At 47.0% G+C, this 22,283-nt stretch overlaps 1 protein-coding gene and 1 long non-coding RNA gene across 5 annotated transcripts in view; one reads left to right on the top strand and one right to left on the bottom strand.

The window, feature by feature from the left end:
• HLCS (holocarboxylase synthetase) overlaps positions 1-22,283 on the top strand; it is a 222,448-nt gene that overhangs the window by 5,038 nt on the left and 195,127 nt on the right. Inside the window, exons 2-3 of one of the 4 annotated variants that reach the window (XM_059164705.1) lie at positions 2,864-2,957; positions 9,546-9,683. Coding sequence is in view for 2 of the 4 variants with exons in the window: in XM_059164703.1 (XP_059020686.1) it covers positions 5,825-6,019; positions 9,546-9,683 (333 nt within the window). In the remaining 2 variants the exon portion in view is untranslated. Of the gene's footprint in view, positions 1-2,801; positions 2,958-5,743; positions 6,020-9,545; positions 9,684-22,283 lie in introns of those variants that run through there. The other 3 variants (XM_059164704.1, XM_059164703.1, XM_059164702.1) reach the window with 3 other exon arrangements.
• LOC131825363 (uncharacterized) lies at positions 2,253-5,822 on the bottom strand. The gene is made up of 2 exons (XR_009351234.1): positions 5,707-5,822; positions 2,253-3,098 (listed from the first exon to the last, which is right to left on the bottom strand). It is a non-coding gene; the product is annotated as an uncharacterized LOC131825363 (long non-coding RNA).

The following is a 22,283-nucleotide window of genomic DNA, read 5'->3' as shown; positions in this document are numbered from 1 at the left end:
CTTTTTTCTTTTCTTTTCTTTCTTTCAAGATTTTGTTTATTTATTTGACAGAGAGAGATCACAAATAGGCAGGGAGGCAGGCAGAGAGAGAGAAGGGGGGAAGCAGAGAGCCCGACTGGGACTTGATCTCAGGACCCTGAGATCACGACCCGAGCTGAAGGCAGAGGCTTAACCCACTGAGCCACCCAGGTGCCCCACTCTTCTGGAGCCTTAAAACGAGATGCGGCTGCATTCTGGCTCTCTCTGCTTTGGTATCACAGCTTCCGAGGCCTTTGTGTGGATGATTCTCCCTTGGCTCAGAAACAGCTTTCTAAAGGGAGAATGTACTAATTTCATCGATAGGATAAAAAAGTCAGTAACACAAACATAATCAATAAAAATGAGTGGTGCTGATTATGTTCTACATTCTTTTAGAATACTTAAAACTTTTATTGTGGATCATCATGATCTCATGGCTCTTCATAAATTTAATGCCTGGCTAGCAGGGGGCCCTTTGGGTTGGCTCCTGTATCTTCTGACATGACCCTATTTTTCTTGGAAGCTTACCTCCTTTCCGTAATGAGGAATCGAACTCAGCCCCAAGACCGAGAGTCACAAGCTCGACTGTCTGAGCCAGCCAGGCATCCCAGTAATTCATAAGCTCTGGTTTGGTGTGGCTCCTTACATATTGTCCTGATGGAGAGTTTGGTTCCACTGTTTTCATCCTGCTTTCAGCTTAAGGGTGCTGGTATTCTAATAGTTGACACTTTCAAGTTCTTATAAGGCAGTGAAATTTAGCAGGCAGTCCCCAGCCCCCTCCAGATGGTGCAGGAGTGGGGAGGGAGCCCCTTCGCCATTCCACTTTGAAATCAGCGCAGTCTACAACAGCGTTGTACACTGTGTTTCATTTCCTCATCACTGTGTCCATGTACTGTCACCTAAAATATAATTGTAAGATACGTGTGTGATCTCTAGGCAAACTAACTGGTTCTGCCTATTACTGAATTACTGATAATATTAGAATCAATACATTTTTGTAGTTGGTAAATAAATCCTATCTTAAAACTTAGTTCTTTTAAAATATATGTAACATTCTCTTACCAATGTTACATATTGTTATACCAAGATTTATAATGAATAAATTCAAATGGTTTTCCCAGTTAGCATTTATTTTGACCTACTTATTACCAGTTGATATGTTTAGTTTTGCTGCAGGGAGACAGGTAGTATTTTGGCATTCCATATAATTAAGAAATAATGACACATCAAATATAGGCTCTTAAGGTTTTATGTGAAAGCATCCTTTAATTCTTGGGTCACAACTTACATCTTGCCTTTATTATCTGTATATATATAGAAATTTTATTTTTTAAATAACCTCCATACCCAACCTGGGGCTCAAACTCACAACCCCAAAATCAAGTGTCTTTTGGCTAAGCCAACCAGATGCCCCATTATCTGTATTTTTTAAAAAAGATTTTATTTTATTTATTTATTTGAGAGGGTGTGTACGTGCATGAGGTGATGGTCCAGCAGGAGGGAGAAGCAGACTCCTCTGAGCTCCACAGGCAGGCAGGGCTCCATCCCAGGACCCTGAGATCATGAACTGAGCAGAAGTTAAATGCTTAACCCGCTGAGCCAACCAGGTGCCCCTTAATTACAGACTGTGTACAACTTAGAGTCGTTTTGATAAATATAAAACTTCCAAAAGCATTATTAGAAAAATAACCAAAGTTTATAAAAATAAAATGCAATTAAAATAATACATTCTGAGTTTTCTTAATTATATAAGGAATAATTTATGGAAACAGACAAGGCATTTAAGACAAAATTTTCCTATTTGGAATTTAATACAAAATTCCAATTAAAAATTGGGATTCCAAAATTGATCTTTGACCACGGGTGAGATGGTGGTTGGTTTGATTCCTTCCTCCATAGGGCCTGGCATTTCCTAATCAGCAAGATTTAAAATGACACAGCTCAAGCCTCTAATTTATTCTTTTGCCAGTAGCTTGTTTCTTTCAATCCCAACTGAATTTTTCTTTTTGGGTTTAAACCAATAATGAAAAGGATTATTGGTTTAAAACAGTTTAATTTACTTAACAGTTAACTGCACATGCGGATAGTTTCCCTGACACTTTCTGGCTCATAAACACACATTACCATAGAGATTCAAGTAGTCAAAGAAAAGCTCTTCAAGTTACAGCTTTTACCAACAAAATCCTCATGATTTCAATTAAATGTGTATTTAAATTATTTTTATGCAGGATATATTTTTTTAAAGGCTTAATTTATTTATTTGACAGACAGAGATCACAAGTAGGCAGAGAGGCAGGCAGAGAGAGAGAGGAAGGGAAACAGGCTCCCTGCTGAGCTGAGAGCCCGATGTGGGGCTTGATCCCAGGACCCTGAGATCATGACCTGAGCTGAAGGCAGAGGCTTAACCCACTGAGCCACCCAGGCGCCCCACGCAGGATAGTTTTTCAAACAGATGGGTCATTCTTAAGACCCTAGAATCTCTGAATATAATTTTTTTAGCTCTCCAACACTGATGTGGAGGGAATAAATTCTTCTACATAAAGTGGAGACCCTAATTCCATTGCTAAATGTGAGCTGTTTACAGTGAGACCTATTTAAAATTCAGCATCTACTAAACGCTTCCAGCTAGTCTGGGATCCCTTGGCAAACTGTCCTATTCAGCTCTGACCATTTGGGTTCAGGGTGCTTTCCAGAAGCAGACAGAGCCACTGTCAGCAAGATAGGCTTCCCCTGGGGAGGAACAGTTGATCTATTTAATGGAGGCTGGGGGCGGGGAGGACAGCTGCTCTGGGTGAGGGATACTCTTGGTTAACACTCTGTCTCATCCCCAAACCATCATTTCCAGGGCATGCCTCCTCGGGGCAGACAGGAGACTTGGAGTTGGCTTTTCCTGTAGGAAGCCAGGCATGGTGACGGGTTACTGAGTTGGTTGTTGGCAGGTGAGTGCCACAATTCCTTTCTGCAGTGACGTTCTGGTGAAGGACAGTCTTGCTTCTGAATCCCTCGTCTGTATTCTTTTCCTAGTCTGTTCTCCACACCAGCTTGGAATAGTCTAGCGCAGAGTCCAGAGCAACCCAAATCTAGGGAGAGACAGAGGCGGGTTTCAACAGTGCTGCTGAAATTTTAATATGTTTGTGAATCACCTGGGGGATGCTGTGGAAGGGCAGATGCTGACTCAGTGGGTCTGGGTGGAGCCTGGGGTTCTGCATTTCTTGAGTTCCCGGGGGATGCCAGTGCTACGGGTCCAGGGACCACACTTCTGAGTGGTGAGGGACTATAAGGGGTGAATCAGGTATGCACATAGTTGAGATCCCCTGATGTCTTATTTTTGCATCATTTCCCTTTGCTATCCAGGAATGATAAGCTCCATCCTTGAGCTGTTATCCTTATTTTAGGTGGGATCATAAACAGGGCGCCATGTGCCTGTTTAACTTCTCTTACTCCTCTGCCTTCCTGTGCTCCTTCCTGGGCCTGAATGGTAACAGGGCTCCTCAGTCCAAGGGTCAAGAAAGGACCTCACCGACTTCTCAGACCCACCATGGTCCCCATTCTTTATAACCCAGAGCTGTGCACAGAACTGACCCTGACCCTTCCCCATGATGTCTTCTGAGACCATGACATCCTGAAGTATCTAAAGTTCCTATTCTGGCTCGATAGAGTTACGGTATCTGGGAAGGTGGAACTGCAAAGCTCTTAAGGAACTTGGAAGAACTAGAGATGCTTGTGACCTTCAGGTAGAGGAGATGACCTCTTCATACCTAGCTGGAGTGGAGAGGGTGTGTCCTTAGAATCATAATTCAGCTAATTCTAAGAATTCTAAGAAGGCTATCTGAAGGGTTTGCCTGGTAAAACCTCAGGGTTTATCACTTTGTAAAGCTTTTTCATTTTCTTATTCCTAACTTGTTAGGCCTGTGTTATCCTGGAACGGCTAAGGCCTTCTTCAGGAGGACTCATTCCTTCCTTCCGCCAGGGACTGACCCAATGACACAATTTTAGGCCTTGTGACCACACGGGAACTCCCTTTCCAACTGCCACTGTCCTGTAGGGAAGTGGAGGATACGGCTTCAGCCCTGCCCATCACTTACTGTCCTTCTATTTCTGGTCCACTGTGATGCTTACCTTGTTTTTGAGGCTGATTCTTTCTTTTCCGATTCTCTCTCTGGTTTAAAATCTATTATTGCTGTATACACTGAGAAAAAGTTCCTCTGTCACCTGGCTGTAAATCTGAAGTTCTGGAAGTGGGTTTTCTGGACCACTGATTTAACGTAGATGAATAAATGGTCAGGGCACTTCAAACGTCTATGGTTGGATTAAGTAAGACCTGGGATTGGTGTCCCTGACTGCTACTGCATTAGGCCTTCTACTTATAGCAAAGGCCAGAGTAGGAAGCAGCACAGGGAAAATCTTTGCTACATTTCAGAGTTGCTGGGGACACCGTTTTTTTGGAAACTGCCTTTTGTTATTTTTAAAAAAATATTTATTTATTAGAGTGCACACATGAGCTGGTGGGGAAGTATCAGGGGTGGGGAGAGGGGGAAGGGGGGGAGAGAGAGACAGACACACGATCTCAAGCAGACTCTCTGCTGCATGTGGACCCTGACAGGGGGCTCAATCCCACGACCCTGAGATCATGACCTATGTAGAAATCAAGAGTTGATGCTTAACCGACTGAGCTACCCAGGCGCCCTGCAAAACTGCCTTTTAAAACAAATGAGGTTCCATGGGAGAGATCTCTGTCACCATCAACAATAATTATGCTTCTCTTAGGGGACAAGAACCTTGAATCATAATTGATGAGTTTCTCTTCTTCTGGTTTTAGGATGCTCACACACTGGTAACTCACATATACATGAATACCATACCAGGCAGTCTTTTTAGTGCTGGTCTATCTTCAACTTATTTTCAGTTCTTATTTTAAAATATTTAGAGTCATATATATATGTGTGTGTGTGTGTATAATTGTACTGTTAATTTATGTAATTTACTGTAAATTCCTTTTTGCAAGAAGGCTTAGAATAATATATTAAAGCCAGTCTCCCCTTATTTTCCCAGCTGTACAGCGTAGAGGCCGTGTTAGCTGACTCCCATACGGTACTACTAGTTAAGGCACACATGCCCACAGGCCCTTCTTCAATCTGCCTCCCAGCTCTCCAAGAAAGGGAAGCCGGACTTTGGCTTAAACTAGCCAAATGGGCCTAATCCCCTGGTCCTTCGCCAACCTGAACAGCCTCCTCTTCCCTTATGCCTCCGTTCTCCCTCCATCACCCCCCCAGCACCCAAGCTCGCGGTTCCCCACCTTAGCGCCCCCAGCCTCCCTCCACCCTCAACCCTCAGCCCCAGCTCAGCCTCCCTCCAGCCTCAGCATCCCCAAGCGAGGCCCTCCTCCTCCCTCCCTGCCCCCGCCCCCCTTCGCAAGCGCGGTCTCCCTCCCTCCCTCCAACCGCACCGCCGCCCCCAGCGCGGCCCCCCTGCTCCCAGCGCAGTCTCCCTCCATCCACACCCACCCACGCCCCAGCGAGGCCTCCCTCCATCCTGGCCCGCCCCCAGCGAAGCCTCCCCCCTCCCTCCATCCTCCCCCGCCCCTCCCCCACCAGCGAGGCCTCGCTCCTCCCTCCGTACTCACCCCCCACCCCCACCCCCGCCCCCACTCCCGCCCCCGCCGGCCTTCCCCAGCCCGCGCGGCCTCACCCCTATGGCGCGGCCTCTTCCGGCCCGCGGAGGGCGGGCGCGGGGCGGGGCCGGGCGGGAGGGGAGCGCCCGAGGTGCGAGCGTGCGGGGCTCGCGCCCCGCCGCCGGCCGGCCGGTCATGCTCATCACGCTGTGCTACCTGTACCTGTGGGCGCGCTGGGGGCGCCGACCGGCCGCGCTCGTGCGCGCCACGGTGCAGCGGCTGCGCGCCTCGCGCTGCTCCTTCACCTTCTGCGGCGCGGCCGCGCGGCCCCGGGACGCCCGCGTGTGCCTGAGCCGCGGCGGCCGCGTCTTCTGCGTCGGCGAGAGCCAGGTGGGCGGGCGCGGGGCCGGCGGGGTGCGGGCGGGGCCGGGGGCGCGCGGGGGGCGGGGCCGGCGGGAGGCGCGGCCTCGGGGCTCAGGCTGCCGGAAGCGCCCGCCCGCCCCGCGCTGTGCCGGGTCTCTGCGAGGCGGGAGGTCGCGGGCTTGGGGTCCCGAGGGCGGGCTTGGGGGCACCTCTGCGTGCGATATCCCCGGGAGCCCGGACGGGGGACCAGAGGTCCGGAACTGCTGCGACAGGCGACACGTCCCCAGTCCCCGGCGTGCCGGGTCGAGGGTATGGGGAGGCATGGCTGCTGCTGCGCCGCGCACCCGGAGTGCGCTTCTGGCGGCCTCCCGCACTGCGGGCTGCGGTCGGCTTGAGCCTGACTTCACGGAGAGACCCGGATCCTCAGTCTCTGCCCGGTATCTCCGAGGCACAAACATGGCCCTGTGGGTCGCGAGTTTTGCCCACCCGGGCGCGCCACGGATGGTCTCCGCGTCTGTTTGACTTCGGTTGCGCACACACTTCGTTTTGGACCCGGTGCTGAGCCTGACACCTGCCGGGTGCAGCCGCTCACCTGCCGGTCGTCCAGTCTGTGCAGAACCGTCCCCTCTCTGTAAAGGGGGCCGCGGTTCTGTCCACTCAGCTGTTGGAGGGGGACTGGACCTCCCCGTGCGGTCTGCGCAGATTTCCGCTGACATAACTGTTTTCATGAACACTTAGAAGTATTTGCTTTTAATCGGTTTGTTTCCCTTCCCTCTTCCCTCCGGAAAGTCGGTTCCCTTTTAGCGTTAAAGTAAGATTTTCTACGTGTGCGAAACCACAGCACCCGCGGGGGAATTAAAATCTTATCTCAGGTTTGAATACTTTGTTGTATGCCTAAGTATGGAGTTCTGTGGGTATCATCAGGTACCCTTCCCTGTTGGTAGACCATAACCCACCGAAAGTGAGTAACTGTTGTCTCTGTTCTGAGAGTGCCGAGCTAGGACCACTTAGAAGCGAGTCAGGAGACACTCCTTCCACTGGAGGGCCCTGTTCATTAATTAGGGCTTAATTCTCTTAAGGAACCAAGATTGAGAGAGAGAGCAAACTGAGGAAAGATTGAAGGGTGCTTTTTTCTATTGCAGTGGTTTCCAATCTGGGTTCGTGTACTTAAAAAAAAAAAAAATAACCTTTAAGATTTCCATTAGAGGGGTGCGTGGGTGGCTCAGTCCGTTAAGGGTCTGCCTTCTGCTCAGGTCATGATCCCGGGGTCCTGCGATGGAGACCTCCATTGGGCTCCCTGCTCAGTGGGGAACCTGCTTCTCCCTGTCCCTCTGCTGCTCCCCCTGCTTGTTCATTCTCTCTGTCAAATAAATAAAATCTTTAAAAAAAAAAATTCAGTTAGAGTAAACATTTTGAACATTCAAAAATGTTGAGATGTAAATATTTTAAATTTTCTTGGAAGAAGTTTTACTTTTGGAAGACTTCCATGACTTTCCTGATCTGTTAACTACCGTAACTGCTTTTCAGCTTTTCAGCTTTTTTCCTACTGCTCCAGCCTACCGTGGGGGCACCCCTGCCAAGCTAGCCTTGGGTTTTCAGGGATTCTATGACCTGATGTGCTCCTGCTTTTTGAAGTTAACCTTGCCTCACCCTAGAGTTTTGCTCAGGTATCATTGTCTCAAGGGCTTGTTTCTCATGCTTCACACCAGGTGGGACAGGCCTGCGCTGTGCCCTCATCCACTTTATTTATTTATTATTATTATTTTAAAAGATTTTATTTATTTATTTGACAGATCACAAATAGGCAGAGAGGCAGGCAGAAAGAGGGGGAAGCAGGCTCCCTGCTGAGCAGAGAGCCTGATGGATGATCCCAGGATCCTGAGATCATGACCTGAGACTTAAGCAGAGGCTTAACCCACTGAGCCACCCAGGCACCGCCCCCCACCCCGCCCCGCCACCATCCACTTTAAATCAACCTTCATATTTCCAGTTTTTATCTTTTCCTCCCTAGGAATTGGGTCTTTTTAGCTTAGTTTCCAGCTTGCCCTAGAATAGTCACTCAGTGACTTCATTTCAGTGAATGAAGAAGTGGTTAGTGGTCGTTGGGTTTCAGCTCTGACGGTTAAGGCCCACGATTGGAAAATTTGACTAATGATTAGCTACTGTTGATTTCAGCTATAAAATAAGGTGGGGCTAATGATTTGTGGGCTAGCTACCTTGTCAGTCTATCTGGACTGAAGTGACTTTACAGAAATGAATCTTCTGGGGCACCTGGGTGGCTCAGTGGGTTAAGCCTCTGCCTTCAGCTCAGGTCATGATCTCAGGGTCCTGGGATCGAGCCCCGCATCAGGCTCTCTGCTTGGCAGGGAATCTGCTTCCCCCTCTCTCTCTGCCAGCCTCTCTCCCTACTTGTGTTCTCTCTCTGTGTGTCAAATCAATAAATAAAATCTTAAAAAACAACAACAAATGAATCTTCTGTCTTTGTCGTCTCTTGACTTCATATATTTAGAATCAGATGCATAGAATGCATATGTGTATGTAATTGAAGCTCCCACGATATTGATAACTATAATCGAAGACTTTAAACACATTTGAAATTTTAAGCTTTTTGTTGAATATACACGTGTTCTGTGTTTGTGTAAGGTGGACAGTCTGTTGTTTGTCGTTAACTGCTATAATGATAATTATGTTAATCCATGGAGAGGAGTTTTCTCTCCTCCAAATTTTCATTCATTCACTAGTTCAGTAGATGTTTATTAATAGTTTACTATGTGCCAGGTTACTGGGCCAGGTGGAAACATCTTTTGATCCTCCCAGATCAAAAGGGCAAGTTTGAATTGGTAAACGGGCTGTGGTGCCTTGACCTTCTGTTTTGGTGATGTTGAAAGGGCTCACCCTGTGTACCCTTATGTGTCAGCTTTTCTGCTCTGGATATGCCTTGTTTTTAGTGGGTTAAAGCCTTCAAAATTCACTTACTGTCCTTTTATTATTTTAAAATTTATTTAATTAATTTATTTTTTAAAGATTTTATTTATTTGACACAGAGAGAGAGATCACAAGTAGGCAGAGAGGCAGGAGGAGGGAAAGGGGGAAGCAGGCTCCCTGCTGAGCAGAGAGCCTGATTTGGGGCTTGATCCCAGGACCCTGAGATCATGACCTGAGCCGAAGGCAGAGGCTTTAACCCACTGAGCCACCCAGGTGCCCCGAGTCTCCCCACTTTTAAATGTGCGTTTGAGTTGTGATTGGAGGAACTCCTCATGCTCTAAGAAGTAAGGAATGGTGGGGGTAAGCCCAGCTTCAGAATTAATGGTGGATCGCACATACCTAGAGATGTTAAAGTTGTGAAAAAAGGGGATGTTGCAGGTGTTTAAATAGTCGCAGTTCAACCAGAGGCTCAGGATTAATGTGGTCTGTAGGAGGAGAGTCTGGTAACCTTATCTCCATGCTGCCTGGAATTACAGAGGAGGGGAGGTCCCAGAGTTGATGTAAGTGGCTGTTGTGATTTGAATTGATATTGAATCCTCTTTTTGTGTATTTCTTTCCCTCTGTCCAGTCCATTGATGACTTGAACAAATGGGCCCTGTTTCTTGTGTCTCCTTTTATACTTGAAGCAGAGCACATCGCATTTGTGACAGAGAGCATTTGGGTGCAAGGTGATAGTTTACAGAGACCGTCGTCCTCTTCAGAAACCGTGAGTAACATGTTTTTAATTTGTGTCTCAGAAGGAAACTATGTCTTAACCAAAAGTAAATTTGTATTTTCCCCCCTGTTCTTTCCTGGCCTCTGTGACCCCCTTTCTTTTGTGGACATTTTGGGTTAAAGAAAAAAATATCATTAAAATCATTTTCACCTGTTTCTTTTTACTTTTTTGAATGTGGCTGCTAGAAAAACTGCCTGAGTGGCTTGTGTTTGGGGCTCATGTCATGTTTTCACTGGGCAGCGCTGCTCGAGGAACATCTAGCCCGTCCCTCCACTTCTTCAAATCAGCCCGAGTGGTTAACTTTTATCCCTATGTATTTCCTAGATGCCTCCGCTAGAGTATTCTTTTTTTTTTTAATTTTTAAATTTTTTTATAAACATGTAATGTATTATTAGCCCCAGGGGTACAGGTCTGTGAATCACCAGGTTTACACACTTCACAGCACTCACCATAGCACATACCCTCCCCAATGTCCATAACCCAACCACCCTCTCCCTACCCCTCTCCCCCTGGCAACCCTCAGTTTGTTTTGTGAGATTAAGAGTCTTTTATGGTTTGTCTCCCTCCCAATCCCATCTTGTTTCATTTATTCCTTTCCTACCCCCCAAATACCCCACGTTGCCTCTCCACTTCCTCATATCAGGGAGATCTTATGATAATTGTCTTTCTCTGATTGACTTATATATCTCAGCATAATACGCTCTATTCCATCCACGTCATCGCACATGGCAAGATTTCATTTCTTTTGATGGCTGCATAGTATTCCATTGTGTATATATACCACATCTTCTTGATCCATTCATCTGTTGATGGACATCTAGGTTCTTTCCGTAGTTTGGCTATTGTGGACTTTGCTGCTATAAACATTCGGGTGCACGTGCCCCTTCAGATCACTGCGTTTGTATCTTTAGGGTAAATACCAAGTTCTGCTGGAGTATTCTGATAACACTTCCAAATTCATAACCTGTCTAAAAGTAGTTGCATATATTTCTCTGCTGGAAAAAAAAAAAGACAGTCTCAGAGGAACACCCCAACCTGGTTTTCCTCTCATCTCCTGCATCCTTCCCGCTGTGCAGGTCCCAATTCACTGAGGGCCCCCCACCCCCGGCGGTCTCCACTCGCCTCCTTCTTTTCCACTCTTCATTTCGTGCTCCGCTTCAGATCTTTTGGTTTAAACCGTGGAAATGTAGTCCTGTCTTGTGTCCGTGGGTTTTCCTCTTGATGGCTGGAGTTCTCTTCCTAGACACAAATCCAGGGAAACTCACTGTGGCTCAAGCTTCAGGGGATGGCTTCTCACCAGACTCGGTCATGCCCTTAGGCTCGTGGAAGTCCCACCCTAAGCCCCCTTGTGGGTTTCTTCCCCTTGGGTGTCTGCATGAGTCCTTGCCTCGCCGCCTTCACTCAGCCACCATGTGATCCCTGCCAGCCCCTGGATACTCCAGCAGGGGTTTTGCTGATGGTAGCCGTTGTCGTCACTGGATTTCCATTTTACAAACACCATCTTCAAGCCACTGTATTGGGATGAGAGAAAAGGAAGAGAGGAGGAAGACGAGAAAAACTGACTAGAATTCAGGGTAGACTGAAGTAAAGGCCATGAGACGGGTAAAGATATTTAAAGGAGAGCAAGAAACTGTGTCTGGGTGGCCCGAGAGCCGTCCCTGTGCTGTGGTGCTCCATGTCCTTGGGCAGCCTCCTGATGTTTTATCGAGCCTTATATAGACTTAGGATAATAATAATAATACCATTTATCCAGCCAATTCTATATGATATTATTCTTGTCATTTTGTTTATTTATTTTATTTATTTTTAAGATTTTATTTATTTATTTGACAGAGATCACAAGTAGGCAGAGAGGCAGGCAGAGAGAGAGGAGGAAGCGAAGCAGGCTCCCTGATGCAGGGCTCGATCCCAGGACCCTGGAATCATGACCTAAGCTGAAAGCGGAGGCTTTAACCCACTGAGCCACCCAGGTGCCCCTATTCTTGTCATTTTAAAGAGAAGAAAACTGAAGCCTTAAGATTAAATGGCATTTCTTTCTTTTCTTTTTTTTTTTTAAAGATTTTATTTATTTGAGAGTAAGCGTGAGTGAGAGAGAGCGATCACAAGCTGGGTTTGGGGGGCAGATGGAGAGGAAGAAGCCATTTCCCCATTGAGCAGGGAGCCCCGATGCGGGACTTGATTCCAGGACCCTGGGGTCATGACCTGAGCTGAAGGCAGACGCTTAACCTACTGAACCACCCAGGCGCCCCTTAAATGGCGTTTCTAAAGCCACCAGCTGCTAAATGGCAGATGAAGTTTTAACCAGTGTCCATACCCTTTCTAGTAGTCAGAGGGATGCATTAGTAGTTTTAAAGAGATCTAGACTTAAAGAGATCTAGACATTGCCTTTTCCTAGTCATAACAACAAAGCTTACATTAACCCGAGGCCAAGCCAGCAATGCTCATGGCTCTTCTCCTGTGTTCAGTAGAAGGACGCCAACTGGTGATGTGAAATTTTTTGGTGAACTCAAGCATTCACCAAAGCAGAAGAGACTACTCAGAAAGTCCTTTTTGTTTAAAACAATGATTTTCAGTGTATTAAAATTACAAATTAAGTTATCAATTAGGTTGAATCGTGAAAGTGCCAATATTTGGCCTTTTTTTTTAACCTTTTTTTTTTAACCGATTTGGGCTTTTAAGTCCTAATTTACCATTCTTAGAAGTTTAACAAAAAGTTGTGATCACGGTTAATGGAATTTCTGAATAATATTTGTCCTGTTCAGAAGCTCAAATATCTTAAAACACTGTATTTTATTTTTGGATTCTAGCCAGACAGACTTGGGTTAATCCTAATCCTTGATCAAAAGTGTACTCTTGTCATTGGTTCATGCATGGCCTTCATTCGCTGATGAATTTGAAATTATATGATAAATACCCACGAATGGAACATGTACCTATGTGAGCCCCCAGAGTCTATCCACGCATTCTTCCTCCCCTGCCCCTACCTTCTCCCTCCCCAAACCAACTTCTTTTTAGATAACATAAGTCATCTGAGTGACCAAACATCATGTTACTGAACACTTACATAATTCTTAGAAATTATTAAACTTAGAGTAAGCTTGATGTTTTCTTAGACATGCTAATATTACTTGGTATGTAGTAAGATTTTGGCTTAAAACCAACACCAGGATTTCTAAAATATTACCGTTACATAAAGTATGCGCAGATTCCTTAACACAAAATGTGACTGCTCTGTTCTTGAGTTCCTAACTTATTGTTCCTTAATTGTACCCCTTTCTGGGGTTCAAAGACGTGGCGCATCTGAGGGAACATCGTTACTGTGTTATGGAGGGTAGAGGCTAATGTAGAGAGCTACTGTATCAGAGACCCCGAACCATCGCAGAGCAAAAAGCTAGAAGTTTCTTTCTCTCTCAGGGAGGCGGTTCTGCTGTGTAAGGCCATCCAGGCACCCAGTTCCCTTCTGTGTGTTGCCCTCAGCTCCTCTCTGCCTGCCTCGTTCACTTCTTCTTTTTTTTTTTTTAAAGATTTTATTTATTTATTTATTTTACAGAGAGAGAGAGAGAGAGAGAGAGAGAGAGAGAACAAGTAGCAGAGAGGCAGGCAGAGAGAGAAAAGGGGAAACAGGCTCCCCGCTGAGCAGGGATCCCAATGCGGGACTCGATCCCAGGACCCTGAGATCATGACCTGAGCTGAAGGCAGCGGCTTAACCCACTGAGCCACCCAGGCGCCCCTTGTTCGCTCTCTTGGTAGAGGCTGGTTCCTGTTAGCCCCGCTGCTGTTGTCAGCCTCCTGCACATTCTCGCCCTCAGGTTGGGGGATGAGAGGGGATCAGGGCCAGTCAGCTTCCCCTTTAAAAACTGAGATCGGAAGTTTCACGGGCCACTCATGTACCTGTCCCCTTAGCCGCAGGGCAGGCTGCGACCTGCAGTCCTCCCGGGACAAGGAAAGGAAGGGAAGAACAGAAGACCAGATTTTGGGAGATAATTAACATTTCTCACAGTTTTCATTTCATTTAATATACATTCTAATGAAGATTTACTTAAGATCTTGCTTAATGGCAATGACTTATTTCTTAATTTTCTGAGGGAGAAAGAACGTGCCCCTTCCTACTCCCCAAGGAAGACGACTACTGTCCAGATAATTCATTTTCTTTACGATCAGAGGCTTCGGTGGGTCTCGCAACCAGGAGCCAGAGACATTCCGAGATATTTTTTGGACCACTCTGGCTATTACACTGTACTTCATTTTATAAGTTGGGCCTTAAAACTTAAAAAGGAATTGATGTCAGGCACCTGGCTCAGTGGGTTGCCCACCACCCCTCCAATCCATGCCCTCCCATTGTGCTTGTCTCGGTGAACTTTAACTGTTCATTTACTTAGCTATTGTCCCTCCCACACTGTGAGCTCCCCAAGTTGACAGGGACCATCATCTCTGAATGCACCTTGCATCTCCATAGGACACGTCACTCCAGCGCTGGCACACAGTGTGGCATATGATAGGCACTTGATAAACCCTAGATGAATGGATGAGTGCCTTCATAGCAAGTGAATTTTTGGCAACAAAAGAATTATGTATGACTTTTGGGTCATCAGTTCTTACTAAACAAGACTGTTAATGTTATTACAGAACGCACTGAAAATTGAGCTGAATCTACCATGCTCCACTGGTATTTATTGTGGCACCTTAGTAAAATAAGTGGAACACAGCAGATGTTCAGTAAATACTTTAATGAATGACTTAATGAAAATATGAATATATGAAGGCTACAATTTTTTCAGAACTGAATTCCGGGGACGCCTGGGTGGCTTCGTCAGTTAAGCATCTGCCTTCGGCGCAGGTCATGATCCCAAGGTCCTGGGATCGAGTCCCACATCAGGCTCCCTGCTCAGTACAGGCCCTCCGTCTCCCTCTGCCTTTGCCTTATACATCCTCCTGCTTGTGCTCTCTCTCTCTTTCACTCTGTGTGTCAAATAAATAAAGAAAATCTTTAAGAATAAATAAAAACTGAATTCCTAAGATTCATTTATTTGTTGTTGGAGTCTATAGAATGACCACAAATGGAAGTAATTTGAGGGGTGCTTGGGTGGTTCAGTTGGTTAACGGTCCAGCTCTTGGTTTTGGCTCAGGTCATGATCCCAGGGTGTGGGGCTCCAGCTCAGCAGGGAGTCTGCTTCTCCTTCCCCTTTGCCCCTCCCCCTTCATGCTTTCTCTCTCTCTCACTCTCTCTCTCAAATAAGTCAATAAAATTAAAAAAGTTTTTTTTTTAAAAAGTCATTTGAGATATCCACAATTAAAAAGGATATTTTAAATATCTGTAAGAGTTCCATAATCCTAGAAATAGGAAAGAATGTGACATGTATCAAGTTCAAAGTCTTTCTTACATACAGATTTTCACTTTACCATCTCAGGGTCCCGTTAAACTCAAAGGACTTGAGAGTCAAGTGCAAGATACATAGATTCATAGACGCCCCCCTAAAAGCAAAACCCCATTAAGCAATCAACCCAAATAAGAACTGCAGAGTTAATGAGAAGACAGTGAACTATGAGATCCATTCCTTTTTTTAAAGTGGGCTCCATGCCCAAGCAGGGTGAGGTCAGGAAGGACTTTCCGGGGAAGGTGATAGATGAGTTTCAAAGGAAAAACAGGGATTTGGTGCAGAGGAGGGAAGGGTTTCCCGGTAGAACGGCAGGTGCAGAAGCATACAGAGGTTTGCACCTGAGGACTGGGTCAGTACAATTTCATCTGCAGTAACATGACTTGGGGGAGTGGCCCAAGATAAGGCCAGAGGAGAACGATGGGCTGGACTGTCGTGTGGAAAATTATCTGGATGCAGCAGTAGCTTTTAAAAACCAGGGCACCTGGCTGGCTACGTCCGTAGAGCGTGCAGCTTTTATCTTGAGCTTAGGAGTTGAGCCCCACATTGGGTGTAGAGGTTACTTAAAAGTAAAATCTTAAAAAAAAAAAAAAAAAAAAAGCATGACCAGGCAGGCTTTCCCAGCAGTCACAGAGTAGAGAAGCTTGCAGACCAAGTTAAGGTACGTGAATGACACAGTTCATGGATTAATTTCAAAACATGCAGCAAGAAGCATGTGGAGAGATCTGGGGTCAGCTGACCCTTAGGATTAGCTGCGAGGGCCCAGAGGAGGTTAAAGCAGGGGCTTGTCAGGTGGAGGGTGTGTGTGGCTGGCACACACTTGTTCTGCTGGGGAGACTCAGGACTTGTGTCCTGGAAGAGCTGTGTGCCAGCTGTGCTTTTCATCTGTTTCTAGGCAGAGTATACGTGGAACTCTAAGGGGTGGCTGATTCAGGGATGACTGAACTGTCAGTCTCAAGGTAGCATGATTTGTATCTTAATAATAATTAAGATTTGGGGCACCAGAGTGGCTCAGTGGGTTAAGGCCTCTGCCTTTGGCTCAGGTCATGGTCCCAGGGTCCTGGGATCGAGCCCTGCATCGGGCTCTCTGCTCAGCGGGGAGCCTGCTTCCCTTCCTCTCTCTCTGCCTGCCTCTCTGCCTACTTGTGATCTCTGTCAAATAAATAAATAAAATCTTAAAAAATAATAATATTTAAGATTTACTTGGTATGTCTACGACTCTGACTAGGGGTAGTGCTTTCCTTGGTTCTTTCCATTTTACCTGTGTTCATTACACGTATGTTCCACTGATGTCCTCAATCTTTAGCATGTCTTGTAAGTTACATACTTCATGTATGGGTTTCGCCCACGCTCTTGTTTTTCCACGTAGCAGAGCTGAATATTCTTCGATAGTCAGCAAATGCACATAATGCAAAGATCACAGAAGGTTTATATGCACTCATTAAGAATTTGGGCTTTATCCTAGGGACGGTAGTTTTTGGTGGATCGGGGATCACTCGTGGAGATTGGGAGTAGGGCGGAAGGGCTCGGGAGGGGCCGCTGTAAGGAATGCAGTTTCGTGCATTGTTTTGGTCAGCTTTGCTGCAGTAACAGATGACCCTAGCATCTCAGTGGCTTCTAACAACAGATCTTGGTTTCTTGGTTGGCTGATGTGTGGGCTCCGCAGTGATTTCAAGCTGGGACTCTGCTCTGGGCTCTGCTCTGTGCATCTTTCTCGTGCAGGGACCTGGGTTGAAGGAGTAAGTCCATCTTTGGATGGGCCATTCACACCAAGGGGAGGAGCAGGAGCTGGCCAGACTCAGGGTAGTGGATTGTCCTATATGATGTGGTGCACGGGACTTCCAAGGCTAGATCGTAGGACACGTGGCAGCTTCTGCCTGGGCTCTGGGAATGCACCTCCCTTGCTGCCAAGCGAGGACAGTGGGCAGCTCCAGCCGGTGGGCAGCTCTCACTGGCCGGGTGAGGGAGCCGTCCTGGAAGTAGAGCATCCTGGCCCAGTGGAGGGACTGGACCCGAGCCTCCTGGAGCAGAGTTGAACTGTCCCTGCCAAGCCCTGCCCGCATTGAGACTGAACAAAATAAATGATTAGCTGAAGCCGCTACATTTTGGGTGGTTTGTTACACCGCAGTGGGTAACGAAAACACTTGGGATGTCTCTTTCTCTTTTTTCTTTTAAAGATTTATCTATTTACTTACTTGAGAGAAAGAGAGAGAGAGCGAGAGAGCGAGCGTGCATGCACACAAGCTGCGGGAAGGGCAGTGGGAGAGGGAGAAGCAGCCTCCCTGCTGGGCAGGGAGCACCACGGGGCTCAATCCTGGACCCTGGGACCATGACCTGAGACCTGACCCGAAGGCCGATGCCCAACCAGCTGAACCACCCAGGCGTGCCACACCTGGGGTGCCTTTTAAAACTTCTTCCTCACCTTACCGGCATCGGTGGGATGGGCACGGGAAGTGGGCCATGACCAGTCGGGGAGGCTAATGCTGTCGACCCTTAGATGGGGGCCTTAGGGGCCTATGGGACTCCTCCAGGACCCAAGCACTGTAAACAGTCTGTGACAGCAAGGGTCTTTCTCTTATTTTCTGACGGAGGCTCCGGTACTCGGCCAATTAAGGCCCCAGGACCTCCTTTTTCCTGGGGTGTCTTGTCAGTCCTGGTTCTGCAGTATGACATGGTTTCACTGATCATGTCAGCTCTTGCTTTCTGTGCAGCTGTGACGTCCCTTATCCCGTCGCTTGATTTTCCAGCACCCCTCTCCTGAAACATGGTAGGGCACATTATCTTTTCAAATGACAGAGAATGAGAATGGGGTTTGTAGCCATCCTTTGTCTTCTGTATTTGCGAACTGAAGGCTGCAGGGGTAACCCCTTTCCCCCCTCTCTGAGTTTCACATTCCTCCTGTCTCTGCGTGTCTCACCTTCCTTCCTCCAGTTTGTCGCTACAAATTTTTAAAAACCTCGTGTATAATTAATTATAATTAAGTTGGTTTAGAAGAAAGAAAGCGCGTGTATGCCCATATACGTGTATGTGTATATATAAATATACAAACATGCGGGGGTGGGGGGAGGGAGGTGGTGGGGAGAGAGATCCAGAAACATTTATTTAAAGAATTGGCTCCCCTGATGGTGGAGTGTGCACGTCCAGAATTTGCAGGGCCAGCGGAAAGGCGGGACACTCAGGGCAAGTAGGTGTGGCTACTGGAGTCACGAGGTCTTCTTCCTTGGGGGAGCTCAGTCTTTTTCTCAGAAGATCTTTAATGTTTGAATCAGTCGACTTGGTGTCTCCTAGGTGGCTCAGTTGGTTGCGTGTCCAACTCTTGATTTCAGTTCAGGTCATGATCTCGGGGTGGTGAGATCGAGCCCCCCATCTGGGTGTGGAGCCTGCTTGAGATTCTCCTTCTCCCTCTGCCGCCTGTCACCTCCCTCTCTTTTAAAAAAAAAATGTTAATGACATCTAATACATTCCGGGTCACGTCTGGCCTGAAACTGGGTGCATATCCGGGTCCTGTGGTCTAGCATCGCCTCCTCCGCGGAGGACGATCAGCTGCCTGTTGCCACGTCTGCTCCCACAGCTGCCCCCACATTTGCTGCAGAACTTCATCCTCCCCTCCTTACCCCCCCCCCCCCCCAACGTGGAGGCCGCCCCGCCCGGAGCATGTAATCCAGTGGCCCCGGCCCTCCTCGAGGACATGTGTTGAGTAGAGCAGGTCCACCACTGCCTCCTGTCATCGAGGTAACCCCAAGTCCGAGCTTTGGTTATGGAAGGGATTTCTGCCAGGAAATCCCTTTGTTTGGGGCTGACCGGGGCTTCCTCTCCTTTGATCTTCGGGGTAAGCCTTTGGTTTGACTTCCCTTTTCTTTCTCAATCCCTTTGTTTCCACCTTGAAGTGCAAACTGTCTGCTTTTAGACAAACAGTGCTGGATGCCTGGGCGACAGCCTGGCTTCGCTTTGATGGAGGACACGGTGCTGCCTGGGGAGTTTGCATGGTCTGCGGCTCCCAGACCGCGTTTCTACAAAGAGGAAATGCACTTAGGTGGGGAATCAGCTGGCTGAGTTGAGAAACCTGATCAGGACGTGTGTGTATTGTTCTCTGGGCGCTTCCTGTCCTTCCCCTGGTTCGTTTATCTCCCACGTCTCTCCTTCAGGGGTGTCTGAGAATTTAATTATTGGCTCCTTTTACACGATATGCTTGCTTTGAGGCCCAGCCCCACACCGTGCCCGCTCCAGCAGGGGCTGAATCAACTTTGGAACAACTGGACTCGGGGCTGGGTCTCCTCTGGCTGAGTGTCCTCATGCATGCATTGCCTGCGACAATCCCGAAAACAGAGACGCCTTAGCCTGGTGCTGTCCCTTTCACGGTTCCCACCCTCCCTCCCCTGCAGAGTCAGCTCTTGCCCAGGCCAGAGTTTATCCTCTCATCCCCCTGAGCTGGCCTCCTTCCTCCATCCTCAAAGCTGGAAATCAGCTAAAGATCTGCCCAAATTGTCCGCTTCCGCTCTCACCTCGGATCAGAGGCGAGGATTTGAAATGCGGAGCCCCATCAGATCGCTGGTCAGGGGAGTCCTGCTCCTTCTGGTTCGAGGTCTGGCGGGAGGTGGACAAGTGTGCGATCAGGTGGAGGCAGGGCTACCCGTAGAGCTTAAAGAAAATCCCGACGGTTCTCTTCCTCCAAATATTCTAGACCCATTAGTGGGTTTCAACCTTTTTTTTTTTTTTTAAAGATTTTATTTATTTATTCGACAGAGAGAGATCACAAGTAGGCAGAGAGGCAGGCAGAGAGAGAGGAGGAAGCAGGCTCTCCACCGAGCAGAGAGCCCGATTCGGGGCTTGATCCCAGGACCCTGAGATCATGACCTGAGGCAAAGGCAGAGGCTTAACCCACTGAGCCACCCAGGTGCCCCTCAAATCAGTTTTTGACCACTCGGGGGATATGGTCTCCGTCGAGAATACCTGCTTCCAGGATGTCATGTTCAGCATAGTAAGTGCCTCTCTGTGGACCAGGCACTTTGCCCATCATTCCTGTTTACCTCTCCCGGTCACCTTTGTGAGGTGGGTAATCTTACATTTCCACCTTACAGACGGGAAACCCAAGAATAGAGAATTTGAGTGACTTGCTTGGGTCACACACCTGTTAGCAGGAGGAGCCGGAACATTTGGGTTCTGGATCCTCCCACTGTCTAGGCTGTCCAGGAGCAGTGTGGGAATAAGCAAACTACCTCGATTATTTTCTTTTTAAAATTTACAATGGGGCGCCTGGGTGGCTCAGTGGGTTAAACCTCTGCCTTCGGCTCAGGTCATGATCCCAGCGTCCTGGGATCGAGCCCCGCATATCATGCTCTCTGCTCGGCAGGGAGCCTACTTTCCCCCCTTTCTCTGCCTGCCCCTCTGCCTACTTGTGATCTCTCTCTCTATCAAATAAATAAATAAAATTTTAAGAAAATAGAAAATTGACATATAATGCGTATGCCATAAACCTCATCCTTTTGAGTATCCAATTACAATTCAGTGGTTGTGCAATTACCACTATCTAATGCTGTTTTCCTCACCCCAAAAAGAAACACATATCCATCAGTGGCCACCCTCCACTTCCCCATATCCTGGCAACTACTCATCATCTACTTGTTAACTCTTTAGATTTGTCTGTTTTGGATATTTCATATACGTAGAGACCTGTAATATGGGACCTTTCGTTATTGGCTTCCTTCACTTAGTGTGACGTATTTAAGATTCATCGACGTTGTGACATGAATCAGTAGTTCATTCTTTTTCATGGCTGAATAATACTCTGTTGTATGGAGAGATACATTTTATGTATCTCTATTTTATGTCTCTCTATTTTATGAGAGATACATTTATGTATCCTTCATCTGTTGATAGACTTCTGGGTTGTTCCCCCTCTTTGGTTATTATGAATAATGCTGCTATGAACATCTACATACAACTTTTGTGTGTGTACATGTATTTTCAGTTCTTTTAGTTATATACCTGGGAGTGCAATTGCTGGGTCTTTTGGTAATTCTGTGTTCAAGTTTTTAATTTTTATTTATTTATTTATTTAGATTTTATCTATTTTAGAGATAGAGAGAGCATGAGCGGGGGTAGGAGCACAGGGAGAGGGACAAGCAGACTTCATGCTGAGCTTAGCCCCTGACCTGGGGCTCTTCCTTGACCCTGAGATCATGACCTGAGTCGAAATCAAGAGTCGGATGCTCAGCCAACCAAACGTACCGCTCCCCCTCCAGCCACCCAGCACCCCTGTGTTTAACTTTTCGAGCTGTACCACTCTTTCCCGAAGAGGCCGCGCCGTTCTGTATTTCCACCAGCAGTGCAGTAGGGCTCTGATTTCTCAGCATCCTCAGCAACACTTGTTGGAATCCATCCTTTTGATTATACCCATCCCAGCAGAGCTGAAGTTTCTCATCGTGGTTTTGATCTGTGCTTCCCTATGACTAATCAGGGACGTTGTGCATATTTTCAAGTGCTTATTGCCATTTGTATATTTTCTTTGGAGAAATGTCTGATCAGATCCCTTGTCCGTTTTTTTTTAAAGAGTTTGCTCATTTATTTGAGAGAGTGAGAGAGCATGTGTGAGAGGGCGCCAACAGCGGGCAGGGGCGGAGGGAGAGGGAGAAGCCGATTCCCTGCTGAGCAGGGAGCCCAGTGCAGGACTCCATCCCGGGACCCCGGGACCGTGACTTGAGCTGGAGACAGATGCTTAACTGACTGAGCTACCCAGGCGCCCTGCCTCTGTCCATTTTTAAATTGGATGTTTTGTCTTTATTGTTGTAGGAGTTCTTTTTTTCTACATTTTTATGCATTGTGGGTACAAGTCTTTTTATCAGATACGTTATTTGCAAGTATTTTCTCCCATTTTGTGAATTGTCTTCCCACTGTCTTGAAGCTATTCTTTGAAGCACAAAGATTTTAATGAAGTCCCATTTATCTGGTTTTTTCAAAAGTTCAAGATTGATGTGCTGTCTGCAAAACCATTGCCTTGTCTGAGGTCATGACGATTTACACCTGTTTTCTTCTAAGGATTTTATAGTTTTAGCTCTGATATGGAGAAATTGGCCCAGTTTGACTTGACTTTTGCATGAGGTAGGGGGTCTGTTTTCATTCTTTTGCATATGGATATCCCATTGTATCAGCACTGTCTGTTGAAAAAATTGTTCTGTCGCTGTTAAATTGTCTTGGCAACATTATCCAAAATCAGTTT

This window comes from Mustela lutreola, chromosome 2 (assembly GCF_030435805.1).
Source record: "Mustela lutreola isolate mMusLut2 chromosome 2, mMusLut2.pri, whole genome shotgun sequence".
In the NCBI taxonomy this organism is placed as follows: Eukaryota; Metazoa; Chordata; class Mammalia; order Carnivora; family Mustelidae; genus Mustela; species Mustela lutreola.
This window is presented reverse-complemented; position numbering and strand designations above follow the sequence as displayed.